Source organism: Narcine bancroftii, chromosome 10, assembly GCF_036971445.1.
Source record: "Narcine bancroftii isolate sNarBan1 chromosome 10, sNarBan1.hap1, whole genome shotgun sequence".
NCBI classification, from domain to species: domain Eukaryota; kingdom Metazoa; phylum Chordata; class Chondrichthyes; order Torpediniformes; family Narcinidae; genus Narcine; species Narcine bancroftii.
Genome location: NC_091478.1, coordinates 5,344,508 through 5,366,087, shown reverse-complemented (window position 1 = coordinate 5,366,087; position 21,580 = coordinate 5,344,508). Strand labels below are relative to the sequence as shown.

General features: G+C 40.6%; 1 protein-coding gene across 8 annotated transcripts in view; it reads left to right on the top strand.

The window, feature by feature from the left end:
* The window catches only part of mgmt (O-6-methylguanine-DNA methyltransferase), a 538,867-nt gene that overhangs the window by 328,338 nt on the left and 188,949 nt on the right, over positions 1 to 21,580 (top strand). For 6 of the 8 annotated variants that reach the window (XR_011345278.1, XR_011345279.1, XR_011345277.1 and 3 more), the window contains exon 6: positions 9,116 to 9,266. The exons of 1 other annotated variant lie outside the window; for it this stretch is intronic. Coding sequence is in view for 2 of the 7 variants with exons in the window: in XM_069899649.1 (XP_069755750.1) it covers positions 9,116 to 9,217 (102 nt within the window). In the remaining 5 variants the exon portion in view is untranslated. Of the gene's footprint in view, positions 1 to 9,115; positions 9,267 to 13,816; positions 13,883 to 21,580 lie in introns of those variants that run through there. One more of the 8 variants, XM_069899650.1, reaches the window with a different exon arrangement.

Genomic DNA, 21,580 nt, shown 5'->3' with positions numbered 1-21,580 from the left:
AAGATGAGTTAGATATTACTGAAAGGCCTGCTTTTTTTTGCAAAAAACATTGAGAGACACATTCCTAGAAGTCATTATTTCGGAAGACCTTTCCTAGACCCAACACAGGAATGTCTTTGTGAATAAAGTACGTCAGTACCTCTACTTCCTCCAGAATTTGCAGAGGTTTGATACGACTTCAAAAACCTTGGGAAACTTCTACGGATGTGTGGTGGAGCATGTGCTGACCGGCTGTATCACGGCCTGGTATGGGGGCACCAAATTCTCTGAGCGGAAAACCCTGCAGAAGGTGGTGGACACAGTCCAATACATCAGAAGCAAAACTCTCCACACCCATTGAGAAAATCTACATGGAGCTCTGCTGTCGGAGAGCAGCAGGAATCATCAAGGATCTGCACCACCCAAGATATTCTCTCTTCTCACTGCTGCCATCAGGAAAGAGGTGTGGGTGCACCACTAGGTTCAGGAACAGTTACTACCCCTCCACCATTGGACTCTTAAACACAAACTCAGACTCATTTAAGGGCTCTTACCTTGCACTTTATTATTAAATACAATACAACCCTGATTATCCAAAATGGTTGGGACTGGCCCTATTTTAGATAAATTTTATTTTCGGAAAACTGGTACTTTTTTTTTAAAAACCAGCCCAGTAACAACAGCAAATCAGTTGTAACAGTGTTTAAAGAACAACAAAGGAAGGCTTTTTAAGCATGAAATAACACTTAATTCTCACCCAAAAAAAACCTGAACAAAATAAGATATCCAAAAACTCAAAATTCTACACAGAGATTTTTCCAAAATTTCTTCAACATATGACATCAGTTCGGCTCTGACAATTTTCAGATAACTGAGGATTTCTGATTGTTTCAGATATCATCATTTATCCAAAACTTTTCGGAGGCGAAATGTTGTCATTTTGGGTTTGAAATTTTTCGAATAAATGAGTTTTTCTGAAATCCTCAATAATCCAAAAATAATAATTCAGAGCCGAACAGACGTCACTCTGGGTCCAAAACAATTTTGGATCACTGAGCATTTTGGATAATCTGATTTTGGATAATTGGAGTTGTACTGTCATTATTTTCTGCATTTCATTGTCTGCTCTTTCTTTGTTTAAATTTCTCTCTTTTGTATATAAATCTTGATGTTTTTTTTTTAAATACTGATATGTAGAAATTCTGCCTGGCCTGCAGGAATAAGAATCACAGGGTTGTATATATGAAATAAAATCTGAACTTTGAAGTTTGCTGTAATTGGAATTTTCACATAGAATAATGATGTAATCATGTATAAGAATGAAAAATAGATAAGAATACCATTTTTGTAAATTCAAATCAGATTGACACTGATGATGCAAAACGACATCTGTGCCATCAGAAATTTATTTGCCTGTGTTCATTATGTTCGAAATGGTTCATCATCCCAATGCAGAGATGTGCCTTAGTTTCATCCTAGTGAATGTAACTTGAGTATGTTGTGGGGCATGTGTTCAAAATTGTAATTTTTTTTCCACTATACGCTTAGAACTGATTCTCATTCATCTTCTGTTTATCCCTGCAATTTTGAGGTGTGTTCTATTGGAAAGTGCACGTCTGTGAATGGGATTGGGATTGGCTTTGACTGCCTCTGTATATCTCCCCCATTCTTCCACTTCTTCAAGGATTGCTGGAGGCTTAAGGATTGAGGTGCATCAGATAGCGACAAGACTTACACTGAGATCATATTGCCAATTTTCTTTCAGAGCTGACCTTTCTCCTCCAATTCAGCCAAGAAGTGAGACTGCCTGTCTGTTGCCATCAGTAACTGGAGAGTGATTCAGTCCTTCTGGAAGAGATCGAAGATCTCCAAAGTTCCTGTCAAAGCTGGAATCAATTGTTTAAACATAACCTCTGCTGGTTCCGGACCAAAGCAAGGGCATTAGACTTATGAAACATTTGAGGTTCATCACGTGCAAAAATGTAGCTATGTGGATGAGATATCGAAGTGAAGAGGATGCCCACGGCAACAAAAGGGCTCAGCATGACCATTCGCAATTAAAATGTCATAATTATGCGAGTTAAATGTTTTGATGTATATATACCGACAAAGGTTCAGACATTCATATCTTGTCTGGAGATTCTGAATATCCAGCTGTTTGCTTTTCCTCAATGCCAGACAGGAATGATCAAAAGAAAATGTTGCATGTCAGAAAGCAAAAATGAGAAAGTGGATTTGGATTTTGCACCTGACAACCGATGTATCGTTTCACAACCAACGAAATTATGAGAATAACAAGACTGTTGTCAAAATCAGTGATGGGGTGAAATGCCTTTTGAGAAATAACAATTCTAATGCAAGGCCACATATTTACTATCGACACCTGTTAAACCTCTGAGCAGGGGCCACAAAAATAGAGAGAGGCTTTCCCAGAGGACTAGGCGTGAAAATTATTTATAGACTGAAATTTTCCAAGACTTCACTTTCAACATAGTGCCTCAGAGGCAACAGATGGGGTTCGGTAAACCATGCCCATGGCCATGTGCATCCAATTAGTAACATACCCAATCTCCCAACAGATGATTTTGGCTGAAAGAAATTAGATTGCACAAATGCCTAACGAAGACTCATTTACATTAAAGAGTTGTTTTCGTGGTCTCCGTGCTAAAATTCCTGACACTCATGCTCCTGGAATGTCAATGAGTCAACTAATATAGTTGACAGGCCCCAAAATTATCACCAAGCATGTCTTGGCTAATTTCCAGAAAACAGTCAAGACTCCTTCTTACTGCAACGGTCCACAATGTTCAAACTGTTGGAAGACACACTAGGGGAATGGCTGCAAAGAGACGGAGGGCTGAGCAAGAGAATCTGCTGCTCCAGATCTGTCAGCTCCTCCTGTGAGTAAAATATGCCATGTCGAGCTTTGACATAATGAAAGACTGTGCCAAAGTACAGTGGGTACGTACAATGCTTCAAATGGCATTTCCCTGTGTGTGCTATAGTTCTCAATTTAAATCTGTGTCAGGGTGACAGCAAAAGGATATTATGCATAAGTGAACGGCACTTATCATCACCGCCTTCCAAAAACCAGGCTCATTGGCAGCCAGGTGGAAGTGATCTAGGTGCTTTGTCTTGATTGGCAACCTCCATGCTGCTTGTACCTGTGATCTTACTAGTAGGTGGTGCTCAGCTCCAAATAGATTTGCTGCAATGACATCTTCACCACCATAGATCTTCACCTTAATATTACAATTGATTTCATTTTTTTTACTCAATGCTGTCACCTTTTAAAGCTCAGACCTTTTTTTCAAAAATAGACTTTATTCCAAATAAATTATTTGCAAAGAAGAAAACTGTTCAAAGTCTTTTAACATCCTTAGTGTCATGTCCATACATTCCCATCAACGTACATTGTTACTCACGTTCTCTATTTACACCATTTAGGCTCTAAAGGCCGCTGATTCTTCCCTACTGAGTCAAGAGTATTGCAGGTTAAGCTCTCTGCTCAAGCTTTCTTTGCCTGCCTATTTAGATTAGGGAGAAACACGGTGTATAACTTGTCAAAATTTGGAGTACAGGTGGACTCTCCAGTCAGCGATTTCAGAAATGGATCATTGGATTTTTGAGGACAGGTTTAATGTTGATAATTAGAGAACATGCATAACTATATTTCCTAGCGAAGATTTTGCCTGCAATGGAGAGCAACGTGATTCCCCTGTAGTTTGAGCAGTCTGATTCTACTAAATAGAATAATACCTAGTGTCGCCGAGAATATTCTCCCAGAATCACAGTGCGGCTTTCGCGCAAACAGAGGAACCACTGACATGGACTTTGCCCTCAGACAGCTCCAAGAAAAGTGCAGAGAACAAAACAAAGGACTCTACATCACCTTTGTTGACCTCACCAAAGCCTTCGACACCGTAAGCAGGAAAGGGCTTTGGCAAATACTAGAGCGCATCGGATGTCCCCCAAAGTTCCTCAACATGATTATCCAACTGCACGAAAACCAACAAGGTCGGGTCAGATACAGCAATGAGCTCTCTGAACCCTTCTCCATTAACAATGGCGTGAAGCAAGGCTGTGTTCTCGCACCAACCCTCTTTTCAATCTTCTTCAGCATGATGCTGAACCAAGCCATGAAAGACCCCAACAATGAAGACGCTGTTTACATCCGGTACCGCACGGATGGCAGTCTCTTCAATCTGAGGCGCCTGCAAGCTCACACCAAGACACAAGAGAAACTTGTCCGTGAACTACTCTTTGCAGATGATGCCGCTTTAGTTGCCCATTCAGAGCCAGCTCTTCAGCGCTTGACGTCCTGCTTTGCGGAAACTGCCAAAATGTTTGGCCTGGAAGTCAGCCTGAAGAAAACTGAGGTCCTCCATCAGCCAGCTCCCCACCATGACTACCAGCCCCCCCACATCTCCATCGGGCACACAAAACTCAAAACGGTCAACCAGTTTACCTATCTCGGCTGCACCATTTCATCAGATGCAAGGATCGACAATGAGATAGACAACAAACTCGCCAAGGCAAATAGCGCCTTTGGAAGACTACACAAAAGAGTCTGGAAAAACAACCAACTGAAAAACCTCACAAAGATAAGCGTATACAGAGCCGTTGTCATACCCACACTCCTGTTCGGCTCCGAATCATGGGTCCTCTACCGGCACCACCTACGGCTCCTAGAACGCTTCCACCAGCGTTGTCTCCGCTCCATCCTCAACATCCATTGGAGCGCTTGCACCCCTAACGTCGAAGTACTCGAGATGGCAGAGGTTGACAGCATCGAGTCCACGCTGCTGAAGATCCAGCTGCGCTGGATGGGTCACGTCTCCAGAATGGAGGACCATCGCCTTCCCAAGATCGTGTTATATGGCGAGCTCTCCACTGGCCACCGTGACAGAGGTGCACCAAAGAAAAGGTACAAGGACTGCCTAAAGAAATCTCTTGGTGCCTGCCACATTGACCACTGCCAGTGGGCTGATAACGCCTCAAACCGTGCATCTTGGCGCCTCACAGTTTGGCGGGCAGCAACCTCCTTTGAAGAAGACCGCAGAGCCCACCTCACTGACAAAAGGCAAAGGAGGAAAAACCCAACACCCAACCCCAACCAACCAATTTTCCCTTGCAACCGCTGCAATCGTGTCTGCCTGTCCCGCATCGGACTTGTCAGCCACAAACGAGCCTGCAGCTGACGTGGACTTTTTACCCCCTCCATAAATCTTCGTCCGCGAAGCCAAGCCAAAGAGAAGATAACTATATTTATACAGGAAGGCGCAATGAAAGAATTTTCTGTTCAAATGTTAGTCTGCAGGAATAGATCTACAAAACCTCTCCTTCAGATCTGCAGTCCAAAAGCAAGCCAAAATTCTGGCTTGATTTTTAACACGTGAAACAATTCTTTCTTTTAAACTGGGGTTTGTCCACTAGTCTATTAGACTAATAATGTTATACTGATTATGGCTGTGTTGAAACCATTTTAAGCTCTTCTGCAGCTGAAGCTTAATGCATTTCTACAATTGTTAATGGGCTGCCCTCGAGATTGTGTATTAAAGTAAAAAATATTAGAAGCTTCTAATTCAAAATAAATCTACTTAGATGACCTTTCTTCAGTGATAATGCAGATCATATTTTAAAAGCAGCTGCACTAATACTGTAGTATTATTTTCTTTAAATTGTGTTTAAGAATAGTCAAGATAAAATGAATATTGTTTGGAAGAGCATTGTGGATTGAACACAACACACAGTTATGGCTATGCTGGATTCTTAGAAGTTTTTAAAATCTTTTTTTATTATTAATTATAACACGTACAAGTTAATGTCACATTTAAGCAGGATGTTGATACGCCAACAGATGCCTTCCAGTCAAAAATAAAACTAGGTATAATAGTCTTTCGGCATTTACCTATCAAGGTAGAAAATGTTTGCACCACAATTGATCACCAAAAGCAATTAACCTTCCAATCATTACTTTTTGTTGTAAAAAAAATTGCTTCAATTTATCAACCAATTATTATATTTTTCAAAAGTGGTCACCCTTGATTTGAACTTACAGCTGTAGAAATAGTGGAGTCCCTATATAATATCTTGAAGTAGACAAAGATTTTTATGTTTGAAATGAAACTACACCATAACATTTCCCGGTGATGGTGGATATGAAAACCATTAATAACCAATGGTTTTGTTTCACTGTCATTTGATACATAAATTTTAAGCAAACGTGACCAAGTAACATTCAGCAAAACAAAATTACTACTCCAGCCTTCCCACTGAATTAAAGGCACAATAATATTCCACAAAATGAGTAAAGAAACATAAAAGTTATAAAGGTTGGAAAATTAGAATAGCAGCTGCCCAAATAACTTTGTTACCTTTACAGAGATAGTATTTATTAGTTCAGTGGTTACACAAACTGAAGATTGTGTTTCGCTGAGACAAACCTGTTTTATAATTTTATTCCCAATGATTGCATACTTCATCTGTTTTAATTAAACATGTTCTTTTTAAATTGAATTTATGTAGTCAGGCTAGCTGTGAACTAGTGGCATTTTTCATAAACTGGTTTTTCTTAACTCTGAGAGACTAACATCTCATTCTGTGTTCTTCAATTACAAATTCTAACAACATTTCATGTTTATTAATAGATATACATATTTAAATTATTAAAATTGCAATACAAACTCACCCATTTGATAGAGACCTGTTTTGTCTCCTTGTACACCTAACACAAAGTACTTTTTACTAAATGTCCATTTTAGACAAGATTTTTTTTAATGTGCAACACATGTACTTTGCATGGAGACAGATGAACCTTATAAAAGCTGGAGATACTGCTGTGGCAGTACTTAAGTGGCTAATCCACCTGACCTCTGACCTTGACAGTGTCATGTGACTATAGATTTTCAATACTCCCAGGATCTGCGTCACCCATAACATATTTTGCACCAAATTTAGAATTTCTATTGGAAAAAATCTTGTTCTACTTTCATATTGAGGTGAAAAACACAAAAAAAAATATGGGACTGCTTCTGCAACTATAATTATAAAAGTAGAAACAAAAACAAATTTAGAATTGTTTTACCATATTATTGATATAGCAAAGGAATATTTATCAATTCACTTTTGAGATTTAAAAGAAACATGTAATTTTAAACTGAGGGTGTCACTTGTACTTTGAAAAATTTGTCCGTAAAATAAAAGCACAAAAATAAATTGTACCTTTACATAGTAAAATAACTTCCCCAAACATTCTCATTGAAATAAAATCTGAGTAACATTATTTCACTTACACTGTCCTCAAGTAAAAGGACAATGCAAACAGCAAACATAAATACTGATGCAGTTTGACCTGGCTGATTTATAGGTTAGCAGTAAGATAAATTAACACTATCAACAGGCTACATCCACTCTTTCACAAGTTCCAATTATAGGTGAGTGCTTGGAGAAGGCTTTGCAGTTGAAAGAAGGAAGGCAAACTCAGACAGAATTTGGATCAACTATAAAGAGAGCTCAAATATCCAACTTGTTCATTAAACTGTATCACTTATGGATCATCTTTCTGCCTATTTGAGGGCATGTACTAATATTTTATCTGAACTCCCTTACACCCAACCAGGATGCTGTGAGAATGCCAATCCAGAATGTTTCACTGAATACTTGGATGTGACTCTGCCTTGAATGTTCCTGACATTTTGAGCTACTAATTACCACCATATCTATTTCACAGGGCAGGTTAATTTGCAGGATGTACATGTTATACTTTGTGTCGATGTGGTCAGTTGTCAACTTGTGATCAGGCTGTTTCCCCACCGGGCTGCAAAATAACACTCTTAAATATGAGAGTTAAAGCAGAATTGCCCTCTGAAATAAATTTTATTATGTTCCCTTGCTGGAAGATGACAGAAACACGGAAACAACACTGCTATATTTGAACTTTGAAACCACCTCAACAGTTTGTGAACAGAGATCCAGAAAATGAAACGGTCTGCGGGTGAAAAGGAATAGCGAGCATATTAACGATGTCGTGATTGACCAATATCTCAAACACATTGGAGGACTGCGTGGTTAGCAGATTGTTTCTTTGGAACCTGAATTTGAATAAAGGCCAGGGTTTTCACATCCTCTGAAGGCAGGAATAATCTATGCAACAAAAAGAAGAGATTGGGTCATCGCAGCCCTTGCTGAGATTAGCAATAGCTCACATTACAAAGCTTCATAGAATTTGATATGCAGTAACATCCCCGATATCGGGCACCTATGGGGATTGGTCGATGCTGGATAAGTGTATCTTACTGTTGCTTAAGAGTTACTCTTAACACAGTTTGCCAAACACAGTTTGGCGGGCAGCAACCTCCTTTGAAGAAGACCGCAGAGCCCACCTCACTGACAAAAGGCAAAGGAGGAAAAACCCAACACCCAACCCCAACCAACCAATTTTCCCTTGCAACCGCTGCAATCGTGTCTGCCTGTCCCGCATCGGACTTGTCAGCCACAAACGAGCCTGCAGCTGACGTGGACTTTTTACCCCCTCCATAAATCTTCGTCCGCGAAGCCAAGCCAAAGAAAGAAGAGTTACTCTTACAATACCTAATTAATACACCTACATTAATAAACTGTTTAAAAAACAAAAATACTATACTGTACTTGCACTGAACAAACTTCACTTGCATGAATGTATAAATCTTAAAACATTTAACTTTATTTTCAGTCACATTCTTTGAAAACATTTAACTATTTCTGCATCTGCAGATTCCTCCCCTCCACGGAGCCATCTGAAAGATAATTAGCCCTCCCTTCCCCAAGTTTACAGATAAAGCCTCTGACCGGGGTGACTCTTACAAGCAGGAATAAGGAGACACTTTATGAGAGTCACCCCAACAGTCAGCAGCATCAAATAGCTCTTCATCCTGGCCGACACCATTGCTGTTTCACACAACTTTATTCAAACAGCTATGAGCAAACCATGACCAAGGCTCTCCAAAGGCTGAATATTTGCTCCCATCTGTACCAGTGGTTTATGTGTTGCTACAGAGAACGTTTATTGTACAGTTTTAAACTTTAGTATTTTATCTATTATTTTATTCTTATTTATTTTAATTTTTTGAATTTATTTTCCTCAAATTTTTACCAGTTGCTTGAGCCTGCCAGTTGCTTGAATTCTGGATGCCATGAATTCTACTGTGAATTAGCAACGTTATCCAGGGAGGTCACACTCCTGCTTTGTATGAATTAAAACATGAGAGAGAAGGGAACGGAGAGAGGAAAAAAAATCAACATTTCAGGTCAGTGGCATTTCATGTTTACTTTTGCTGTTCGAATTAAGGGAAGGTGAGCAATGTCTCTGCAAGTGGATGAATGCTGGTTACGTGATTGTATAAGAAGGTGACAGAATAATATAGGGAAGTTCACCATTCTGCACTTTGCAGGGGAAAATGGGAAAGCATTTTTTCATCTATAGAAGATAAGAGGGGAATAAATATTGGAAAGGGAAAGGGACAAGTGTCCTTGGATGCGATTCCCAGAATGTTACTGTGCTGGTTTGTAGGCACCACAGACAATTAGGAAAAGCAAATGATACTTTCTGTGTAATTGTTAGGGAATGAAGTGATTAAGAAATTTGAGCATAAGAAAGGCTTTGCACCAGAGGGTTTTAGGCTAATTATCATGACGGGTGATGTTTTAAAGCTTAGGAATGAGAGGTTAAGTGAAATGACTTTAAGACAGTGGTTCTGGACCTTTTTCTTTCCACTCACATCCCACCTTAAGTAATCCCTATACCATCGGTCCTCTGTGATTAGTCAGGGATGGCTTAAGGTGGGAAGGGAAGGTTGAGAATCACTGCTCTAGACCCAATTGTTACTGAAATATTTTGCTGGAAAAAAATTGTCATTGGCCCATTTCCTTTGGAGTCACGAAACCATGCATAGAACGAGTCAATGAGGGACGATTAAAACAGTGGGCTTCAAACTTTTTCTTTCCACCCACAGACCACCTTAAGCAATCCCTTACTAATCACTGGGCACCGATGGCATAGGGATTACTTAAAGTGGGATATGAGTGGAAAGAAAAAGGTTGAGGACCACTGGTCTAAGACCTCTGAATATGGAAGCAAACCAGATGAACGTTCCAGAACTAAGGGTCATAATTTCAAAATCACAGGGTAACTATTTAGGAATGGAAGTGGGGAGATTTATTATGGAGTAACGTGTGCATCTTTTGAATTTATATGATGGAGCAGGTTTGAATTGCAAAATAGTAGAATGCACAAAATAGGCCCTTTGGCCCAACAAGTCTATGCTGACCAATTTCTTCTCATATTATGACCAAAATGTTCTCCTACCTTAATGGAGTTTTGGCATGACATATTTTGTCCCTGTCTATACCTCCTATTGGATATATTTGCCAGAAATGTTCCCCATATTTCAGTTGATTTCTTTAAATTTCCTTGATTGAAACCATACTAGTTCAAAGGTGGAAAAATTAGCTTCATCTGGTTGTCAGACTAATAGGTGAGTTTATTTTTTGCCAACTCTTCTACTAATGGGCATGAAAAATATGCGTCCTTATTTAATCATGTAATATGGCCTCCTAGTTCATGTTCAGAATGGCCATCACCATCTTATAATTTTCATCCCTTATCTCTCTCAGCTCCCTAGCATGAATACCATCCATCCCTGTGGATTTATTTGTTTTGGATGAATAGTGAGGTATGATGTCATAATTGGTTAGTCGTTAAACATGCATGACTTTGCGATTCAGTGCCATTGTACAATAGATCATGTCGGCAGTCAGTGATAACATAATTCCCGATAGGATTATTTACAAAGTATCTTCTGCCTGCAAAAGTTTGCCACTTATATTTTACTGAATATCTATTTCAGGTCTGTGAAGCAAATGTATGAGGGATAGCAATGACTTTAAGAATACTGTATGTGTTTCACCAATATTCATATGGATTGATGGAGGTAGCTGGGATCACATCTGTCACAGATGATCATTGCCCATTTTCTTTTGCCATTCCTGGCAGTTACTGGCATCCAACCTAAAACATGTGGACATTAGAGCTTGAGGCAGTAAACACATGAAGAAACTCTATGCTCTCACTTAGACTCACTAATTTTCATTGACCATATAAAACAAGTGTCCCGGTTGGCAAAGCACTACAAGAAAATCTAAAAGGAATGTGAACAGAGTTTTGAACAAGAACTTGTGCAAATGGAGGGTCTGAGAGACAGCAGTAACACGTGAGTACAGGTCTGTCACATCATTAGCACTGAGCATGGCCCTGCATATCTACTAATCTACGACAAGCAAAGCACAATGCACCAGTCAGCCCCAAGTGACGCTTCTCTTTGAGCTTTGTTGATATGGCCCTCTGCATGGCACTGCAGAAATCTATGAACATCCATACCAGCAGTACAGTCTGCCCTTGGGGACCTGTACAGGCTATCCTGTGGCTGCCAAGTGCCAAAGGGTAGATCGTAAAACAAAGAAGATATTCATCAGATTGTTACAGATGCAAGTAATGTACTCTTTCAACAGACAGTCCCTAGAGTTTTCATGCAGGTTTGACACTCTTTTAAAATCATAACCAGGAAACTTGATCCTTGGACACTTTATCCAAGAGCTGATGTTGGCCAGCAGTCTTCAAGCGCATGTTGAATCTGTCGTTCTTCTTGCCCAGCATTGTGTTTATTGACCAAGCCACTCCCACCGTGCTTCTGTTGTTTTGGGGTTGAGGCACAGGAGGAGGAACATTATGGTTGTGTGCTGGCATGGCTTGAGATAGAGCAGATTTTACTCTCTGCCACAAGTAGGAAGATGAGGAAGCCAACCTGTGGTTTGGCAAAAAAGCTAACGTGATGAGAGACTGTCCTGAGAATCCGAATATCTTGCTTACTGGCAGATGAGGCAAGGGCAGAGACCTGCTGAAATTTTCTTTCGTGTTGCTGGAAGTTAATTTTTTAAGGTGATCTCCATTGAGATGTAACCAAACATAGGTGTGCGTGTGAAGACTGTAATGGATGGTGGAAGCTGGACGTACTTTACAGGATTCACGGCAGTTTACTTCTGGCCAATGGATGATGTGCAAAGAGCTTCTTGCCTTAACTATCGAATAAAACTCCAACACTTCAAGAAAAATAGTGATATAACCAATAATTGTCCTAAAGACGGCATGTTCTTGAATTCTTCTATGCCAAAATTGTGGTGACAATTATAATCTGAGTTTAGGGAAAGGTTAAACTGGTTAGGATGTTATTCCCTGGAGTGTGGAAGAATGAAGGGAGATTTGAGAGAGGCATTGGAAATTATGAGGGGGATAGGCAGAGAAAATGTAGATAGGATTTTTTCATCTGAGGGTTGGTGAGATATAAACCAGAGGACATGGGTTAAGGGTGAAAGGGGAAACGTTTAAGGGGATCATGAGGGGAAACTTCTTCACCCAGAGAGTAGTGGGAGTGTGGAATGAGCTGCCAGCTGAGATGGTGAATGTGCGCTCAATTTTAACTTTTAAGAAGAATTTGGACAGGTACATGGATGGGAGGGGTATGGAGGGCTATGGGCTGGGTGCAGGTCAATGGGACTAGGCAAAAAAAGTGGTTCATCATATGTTAAAAGGGCCAAAGGGGCCTGTTTCTATGATGTATGGTTCTATGGCTCAATGCCCTCTCCATTTTCTTAGTCTGGCCCTGATAACTCATGAGCCTTTCACCACTCACGTGATCCAGCTACTCTTCCAAAGCCTATACACATTTCTGCTATAAAAATTCCATTGCAAACCAACTTTGACAGTCAACATGGTTTTGTGAAGGGAAGATCATGTCAAATTGACTAATATTTTGAGGAGGTAGCATGGAGAGTAGATGTATGTAACAAATTTAATGTAAAGCATAGTGAAACCCCTGTTATCCTGAATTCAAGCAACCAGCAAGTGGCAAAAAGAATCACAAAAAATAAATTGTTAAAAAATACAGAAGTTTACAATTGGCATGCCTCACCCTTAGTTCACCAATCACACAGCACACAATCTCAGCAACTAGAGAATTCACTTATCTGGTACCTACCAATCCCCGTAGGTTTTGAATACTGGGGATTTTACTGTATTGACCAAACTCTGCATTCGAAAACACGTTAACCCATAGCAAGAGTAATGTGCGTATTTCTGGTTCGCTGGAGATAGTGAAGAAGGCTTTAAAGGTATACTACAAGGGCTGAATAATTTTAGTTAGGGGTCGATTGAGGTTGTTTAGAACATTTTTGAATGATCAAGGGGTGATTAAGACATATGCAGCTATTAGCCATCTGGACTGGGTGAACTGAAAAATGCTTTGCAGATTGGGCAATAGCAAGTAGATATAGATTGAAGTTAGTTGGCGAAGGATTATGAGGAATTGAGGGGGAAAGAAAATCACCTGAGGTTTATTGGTGAGTCTGGAACTCAATGCTTGACAGAGAGGGGTTAGAGGGTGCCTGGGTGGGAACAGAAAGCTACAGACCAGGAACTGGGAAGTGAAAGCCACTTCAATGTCAGTATATTTTGGCCAACCTAATCACATTAAGTCAAATGGCCACATAAAGTTATTATGGAAAGAGAAAAAAACGTTTATGGGAATTTCCATTAAAAGGCATCATAAGGATACTGTTAAGAAACAAAACAAAATTGATGACATTCCAATGAAAAGGTTATGGTAAAATGATTATCTCTTAACAGCATATATAGTTCTTCTTTATCTCGTCACGATTGTATGTGGTTCTCTAAAGGAATGTCATTTCTGCTTTATGAGTATTTTTACCTGCTACATTGAAAAATGTGTGTTACTATTTTCACCAGGTAACCAAAATAAATCAGAAATAAATTGCATCTGTAACAAAAGTAGAAGTTTGCACTGCTTAAAAAAAGCTAGAGGTAATTTTTAAAAATTAATATATTTATGGAATATTAGGATTTTAAGATCTTTCTGGATAGATGATTTTTTTTTAAATGTCAAATTGTCTTCCATGAATTTTTCTGCATTCTTACAAAATGGGGAATTTACATTCAATTTCACATTCATTATTTGGCTGCAATTGAAAGAAAAGGGCCATTGCGTAATTTTGTTTTTCTAATCTACTGCATAAGGTATACTCCATGTGGCCTCCTCTACATCAGTGAGACCAAACACAGATTGGGTGACCACTTTGCTGAACATCTGCGCCTCATTTGTAGGTCAAAACTTGAGTTTCCTGGAGCCAACCATTTTAACTCCCCCAACCATTCCTACAATCCATTGTCATGGTGAAGCTAAACATCATTTTGAGAAATAACACGTGATATTGATTCTGGACAGGCTTAAACCAAAGGATATTATTTTATTCTAATTTTAGGTAACACCCACACCCAACTGATTCCATTGTTTCCCAAAGTGACAACTATCTATTGCTTTCCATGGACACTGTATGACCACTTCCAGCGGTTAGTGCATTGGCCCAATTTTCCAGTGTCGACAGATTTACCACTGCTTCCATCTCTCCTTTACCTATTGCTGTACTCAATTATTCCCTATCTTTCTCTTAATTTTCTCCCACTCCCATTCCTAATGGACTTACCCTCCTCTAGCCTCTTCACCTCTCACACCTTCTCTCCTATCACATCTGGGCCCCTCTCTCAGCTTCTTTCCCCCTTTATATATGTAATTTCACTTTGTTTTAAATCTTACTCTTTATAAAAGGTCTTGACTTGTAACATTCACTGATCATTTCTACCCATGGAAACTGTCTGACCTGCTGAGTTCCTCCAGCAATTCCTTGTCAGCTCAAGTTTGGCTGACTGGCAGAAGGCATAGAGTGGTCTTTTCCAGATGGCTGCTGATGACCAGTGGTGTTCCGCAGGGGTGGATTTTGGGTCTGCTTCTTTTCACGTTATATGTTAATGATTTGGATGATGGTTTGGTGGCCAGGTTTGTGGATGATATGAAGATGGGCGGAGGGGGGAGCAGGAAGTTGACAGAGGAAATTGGACAGGTTGAGATAATGGGCAAAGAAGTAGAAGGTGGAAGTGTTATGGTCATCCACTTTTATAGAAGGAATAAAGAATTAGACTTTTCAAGATGGGGAGAGAATTCAGAAAATGGAGCTCCAAAGGGATTTGCAAGTCCTAGTGCAGGATTCCGTGAAGATTAACTTGCAGAGTGAGTCGGTAGTAAGAAAGGCAACTCCAGTGCAATTTCATTAGGATCTGAATATAAAAGCAAAGATGTGGTTATGAAGCCTTGTAAGGCATTGGCCAGACCACATTGGGATTGTGAGCAGTTTTGGGCCCTGTATCTTAGAAAGGATGTGTTGGCCTTGGTTCAGAGGAGGTTTATGAGAATGATTCTGGGGATGAGAGGATTAATGGATGAGGAGCATTTAATGGCTTTGTGCCTGTACTCAGTGGAGTTCAGAAGGATGAGGGAGGATCCTGTTGAAAGGGCTGGATGTGGAGGAGATGTTTCCAGCAGTGGAGGAGTGAAGGACCAGAGGGCATAGCTTTTGTGTTTCTCCAACATGGATATGCTGCCCAAGTTTATTACTGTGAAATGGTGGGGGAGGGGAGGAAACATTTAGACAGGTTAATATAATGAGTAAGAAATTGTGGCCAATTTGACCTAGAACAATTAGTTTCCTCATAGATCATTATTGTTCATTAAGCAACCCAAATATCCAGACTCTCGATGGGGGCAAGTATCAGAGCCTGGCCGAGTTAACTCATTAATCACTCTGTGTTGGTGTGAATGGTTGACTCGAATTACTGGCTACCCATTAGTGACGTTAGTGCCTACATGCTTGCCTCATTCTGGTAGTATTATAAGTAATCTTGAGATGATCGAAAATGCAACTGCGCACTGACAGCCCCACTGGTCGCGCGCTGACAGCCCCACTGACTACACGGTTATATTTCACAGCGTGGCCGGTGGGGCTGTCAACGCACGACCGGTGGGGCTGTCAGTGCGTACCTGTATTTTAAATCATCTCAAGATTACTTATAACACCTAATACAATGTAATGTTATGTAACTAGTTGTTATATTCTATTATTTGGGAATAATGACAAGCTGGTCTGAGGGCTTGTCCTAAGTTTGAACAGTCTGAAGCCATTTGCAGTCGATTTTCTCACGGTCTTTTATACATTGAGCGTTTATATCCTTTATTCCTGCTACGATTTCACTGCCTTGCGAGTATGTAATACGTCACTCATGACATCACCACTGGACTTGTGGCTCCACCTTAGATCCAAACCATAAGTTGTTATGAATGCAAGAGCTAATGTTACTTTCTACATTTGGCCAGCCCTAAATAATAAAATTGATGAGTGACAAAGAATTTCTAGGACAGGGACAGATTTCATGTAAAATAATAGTTAACAGTTTTTGTGCATAAGACATCAGTAGATATTAAAATCTGGGACATTGAATTCAAATTTGACAGATTTGCCACAACTTTTTTCATTCTGATGGGTCTGCAAGTCACAAAGATGTGATATGTGTAAGGCAAAGAGCTGGGGTAGATGTGTCTTGATTAATATTAATATTGGGAGCATTGGAACACAAACATCAGCTTTCCCTGATAGATTCCCTGATAGGTCACATAGAAACTTGTGGAGTTTTCTGGAATGAGCAAGGTCTAATGCAAAGCAGTGAACATCTATTGGTGAATGATTTTCCTCAACGAGAAGATCAGGTGTTCAAATTAAAGTTATCCTTTCATTCTTTTAAAGTTCAAATCTATTGCCAGAGACAATACAACCCTGAGAGCCAGGCAGAATTTTTAATTATCAGTAACTGTAAGCTGTACTCAGAAGAAAAAAATATGAAGAAAAGATAGAAATTTTAAAAATTGACTGCAAATACAGAAATACTTTATAAACATTTGGTAATAAATAATGAGCAAAGTATGGGTTCTCAAATGAATCTCTTAATGAGTCTGCTGTTCAGGAGTCCGATAGTTGAGGCCCAGAATGTACTGTTGATTCAACCGCTTAAGTAAAGTAAAACCCTGGGATCCAGCCCCTATGGGGATTGGTAGATGCCTGATAAGTGTATTTTATGGTTGCTTGAGACTTACTCTTGCAATGCCCAACTAATACATCTGCATTAAGAATAACCTGTTTAAAAGACAAAAGATAAAAATGTTATTATTTAACTGGACCTGCGCTGAAAAAACTTCACTTGCATGAATATATAAAACATAAAGCATTTTACTTTATTAACAACCACATTCTTTGAAAACATTTAACTGTTGCTGCATCTGCAGGTTCCTCCCCCTCCACTGAGCTGCCCGCAAGATGAACAATAACATGATAATTTATGCCCCCCTTTTCCAAGTTTACAGATAAAGCCTCTGACCAGGGCAACTCTTACTAAGCAGGAATAAGGAGACATTTTAAGAGAGTTACCTCGGCAGCATCAACCAACTCTTGAGTGAGGCCATTTTATTCCAACACAACTTTATTCGAATGGCTGCTATGAGCAAAGCTCGTCCAAGACATCCCGCTGGCTGAATAACTTCTCCCATCTTCATCAAAGGTTTACATGTTACTTCAGAGAACATTTACTTTTACAATTTTAAACTTACATATTTTACTTATTATTTTATTCTTATTTATTTTCATTTTTAATTTTTTTCCTTCAAATTTTGTGCCAATTGCTTGAGGCTGCCGGTTGCTTGAATTTGAGGTACCAGGGGTTTTACTGCACTTTGTAACTTTTAAGTAGTTGCTGTCAGACATGGCCTTTTTAGTTGTATGATATTTAATGAAAGTTCAGTTAGAGTTGAAGTGGAAACTTTATTGTTGCTTGGACTTATCGGAGTTGGGGGGGAGGGTTGGGGGAGTCTGGTTAGTGTAGGTGAAATAGAAGAACAGAAATTATGGAATGTAATTATTAGATGAGTGCACCATTTGAACTTGAGAACTTACAAAACAAAGGCTTCTGGGAAAAATACGTCCAGCTTGGGATGTAGTCCCTAAATTGGTTTCTATCTTTGCTTCCTTTTTACCCCAGAAATCACTCAAGGTGGTTTTGTTCTCTCAACTTTGTTCCTTTTGCAGGCCCATGTTTTGCTGATGGGGCTTACTGCCTCACAACTCGAAGGGCCTTATACGATATTGATCGTGGGTGGTGACCTCGTGCACTCCCATCTAATTCAACGTGGTGGCGCACGATGTTGCAGCGCCCACTTCACAATGGTGAAATCCCTAACCCACTACGTTGTGTCTCTGATTGGCAAACATTCATCAAAATACAAAACACGAACCGGAATTTCAAGTTAGCGGATTGGATTGGTAGGATTCTGTGCCATTTAAATCTACTGAAGCATGGAACACAGAGTGCTGGAAGCTGCAGAACGGCCATTGGAAGCGCTGTTGGAGAAGACAGAAGCGTGGAAAATGGCTGGTATCGGGGTTAGACTGAAAATTAACCCCTTCAGACCCACACTCCCAACAATCTTACTCTTAAACGTAAGATCACTGGAGAAGAAAATAGATTACATAAGGCAGCTTCTGAACCCAAAAGAACTGCATGGCTGCATGACTCCAGGACAACATTCCAGGCTCAGTGATCCAGGTGGATGGCAAGTCTCTAGGAGAGGACTATGCATTGACATCAATGAAAACTTGTCCTCCAGTGTCTATGTTGTGAAGACTTTCTGCTTAGCAGCGATAGAATGCTTCCTGGTGAAATGCAGACCCTTCCACTTGCCCAGGGAATTCTCAACCTCGCTGATTTCCACAGTCTACATTTCACCTTCAGCTAATGGGGGTGAAGCCATGAAGGAGCTTTATGGTGCTATCTGCGAAGCCCAGACTTCCCACCTGAAAATGGTCTTATCACAGTTTCAACAGCATGTGAACTCCACCACCAAAGGAAAGAACACCCTGGATAGAGTGTACACCAAAGTCCCCACTGCGTGCAAGGCTGCACCTCACTCCCAGATCACATATCTGTCCTGCTTACTCCAGCGAACAGAACACTGGAAAAGCAAACTAGGTCAGTTCATGGGGAGATCAGGACATGGCCAGTTTGAGGGGCTGCCACAGCAGGGCTGCAAGGCTGCTTTGAGTCCACGGACTGGAGCAGTTTCAGGGAGGTGGCCACCTTCAATGGTCATGTAAACATAGAGGTGTGCATGAGCTCAGTGACTGGCTATATCAGCAAGTGCATTGAGGATGTCACTGAGATCAGAAGCTTCACACCCAGGGCTAACCAAAACCATGGTTGGATGCAAAGGTCTGGCCCCATCTCAGAGCTCATGATGCTGCCTTCAGGACGGGGTGTAGGAGGGCACTAAGATCCACCAGGGCTGAACTCTCCTGAGCAATCTGGAAGACAAAGTGAGGGGTATGCACAGAAGATCCACAGACAGCAGTGCGACACAGGCGAAACGGGACTCAAATAGCAATGGATCTAGACTATAATGGACCACAAGTCAACCTTGTGAATTAAGGACAATGACACCTTCTTTCCGGACAGACTGAGCATGTTCTATACACGGTTTGATGCAAAGAACAGGATGATGCCAAAGAGAGCTCCATGTCACCCAGATGAACAGTTGCAGCCGAGGTGAGGAGAACCCTATCAACGGTGAACCCATGCAACTAAACAAGCTACAGATTAGCGCCTCACAATCCACAGGGGCTTCAAGAATATATTCATATATATTAAAACATACTGACCATTGACTGCATCGCCAGATCCAGCTCTCATCAAAGCTCCATCAGCCCAACAGAGAAGAGGTGGAAAATCTCATGAAATGGTGCAAGAATAACAACCTGAGTCTCAACATGGACAAGGTGAAGGAGATGATCGTGGACTTCAGGACATCAAGAAATAACCATTCTCCTCTACACATCAACAACTTTGTGGAAGAGAGAGAGAAGACCACCAAGTTCCTTGGAGTTCACTTAACCAATGACCTATGGTGGACACAGAACATCTCCTCACCTGCCAGGAAGGTGCAACAGCCATTACACTTCCTGAGAAGACTGAAGCAGGAAGGCTATCAGCCTTCTATAGAACATTCTGCAGCTTCCAGCACTCTGTATTCCATAGAAGTAATATGTCAACCTTCTATAGGAGCTCTACTGAGAGCATACTGGCCGACTGCATCAGTATGGTACGGTCGATGCAGAGAAATGGTTCGGAGGTCAATCCACAGGCCCATAAGAGTGGCAGAGTGGATCACTGGGCACCCCCACCCCCCACACCATCGACATGATCTACTGGGATCGTTATCTGAAGAGGGAGCACAAAATCATTAAAGACCTCGTCCACCCTGTTTACAACCTCTTTCAGCTGGTCCATTCAGGGAAGAGATACAGGAGCCAGCACCACCAGGCTGAGGAACAGCTTCTTCCCACGACAGTGAGAATGCTGAACGACCAAAAAGAACTGCTTACACTGACCATCCGAGTCTCTCATTTGTACAAAACAATGTTTATTTACTCGAACAGCTAAAAAAAAACTTGTCCTGCATATGTATTGTTTGTCTCTGTGTGTGTGTGTGTCACGTCTGGTTGGGTGTCTGCGTGTTTTGCACTAAGGGTCGGAGAACACTGTTTCGTCAGGTTGTTCTTGTACAATCAGATGACAATAAGCTTGATTTGACTACATTAAGTTTGCAGATTCTACTGTGTACTTGTGAATTTTCTTGGATGCTCCAATATCCTCCCACATGCCAAAATTGTGTGCATTAGTAGATTAGTTGGGAATTATAAATTGCTGCTAGTTGGTTGGTGATGGGATGATGGTTGGGACTCATGATGAAAAATCAAATCGTGTATGGTTTTAACGAAAATAAGTGCTTGATGGTCAGTGCAGATGCAGTGAACTGAAGACCGTGTCCCTAATGTTTTGTTTCATTTGACTTACAACATGGAAACAGCTCCATCCAGCCCATGAGCCCATGCTGCCCCAAATACACAAATCATCCTACTTTTTAAGGGTGGGAGGAAACTGGAGCACCTGGTAAAACTCACACAGGCATTGGGAGAATGTACAAACTCCTTGCAGACAGTGCCAGAGAACCCCAGGACACGGCATTCTAATTGCATTGTGATAACCTCAACACTAACTTTCTATATCAGATGACTTTCTATGATCACAAGTTTATTATGAAGATTCTGGATGGAGGGAACTAAAGGGCATATTCAGCTCTATTCAGGCACCTGAAGCTCATGTGAATGTATCTCATTCCTCGATTTCTGACGTTTAATCTGCTATGTTTTAAGCAAAATTTGGAGCAACCTCTTACTGAAGTAAAACTTTACGATATTATTCTAGTTGGGTACCTTCAGCTTCTCACCTAACTGGGAAAAACACAATGGAAGAAATTCACAAAGCCAGCTGAATGTGAAAACATCAAGTGCTGCCTGCAAGAGCAAAAGTGAAATTTTACTCTCCAGTGTCAGGTTTGCATTGATGTGAATCAAAGTTCAACATTACTTTTCTTCTGAAGAAAGCAGCTTTTAGCAATGACAATGGTTTCAACAAAAAAAAGCCTATGACTGACAAAATCTGAAGAAACTGCTAATTTGTCGACCTTGTTCCACATGAATCAGAAAAGAACAATGCAGTTCT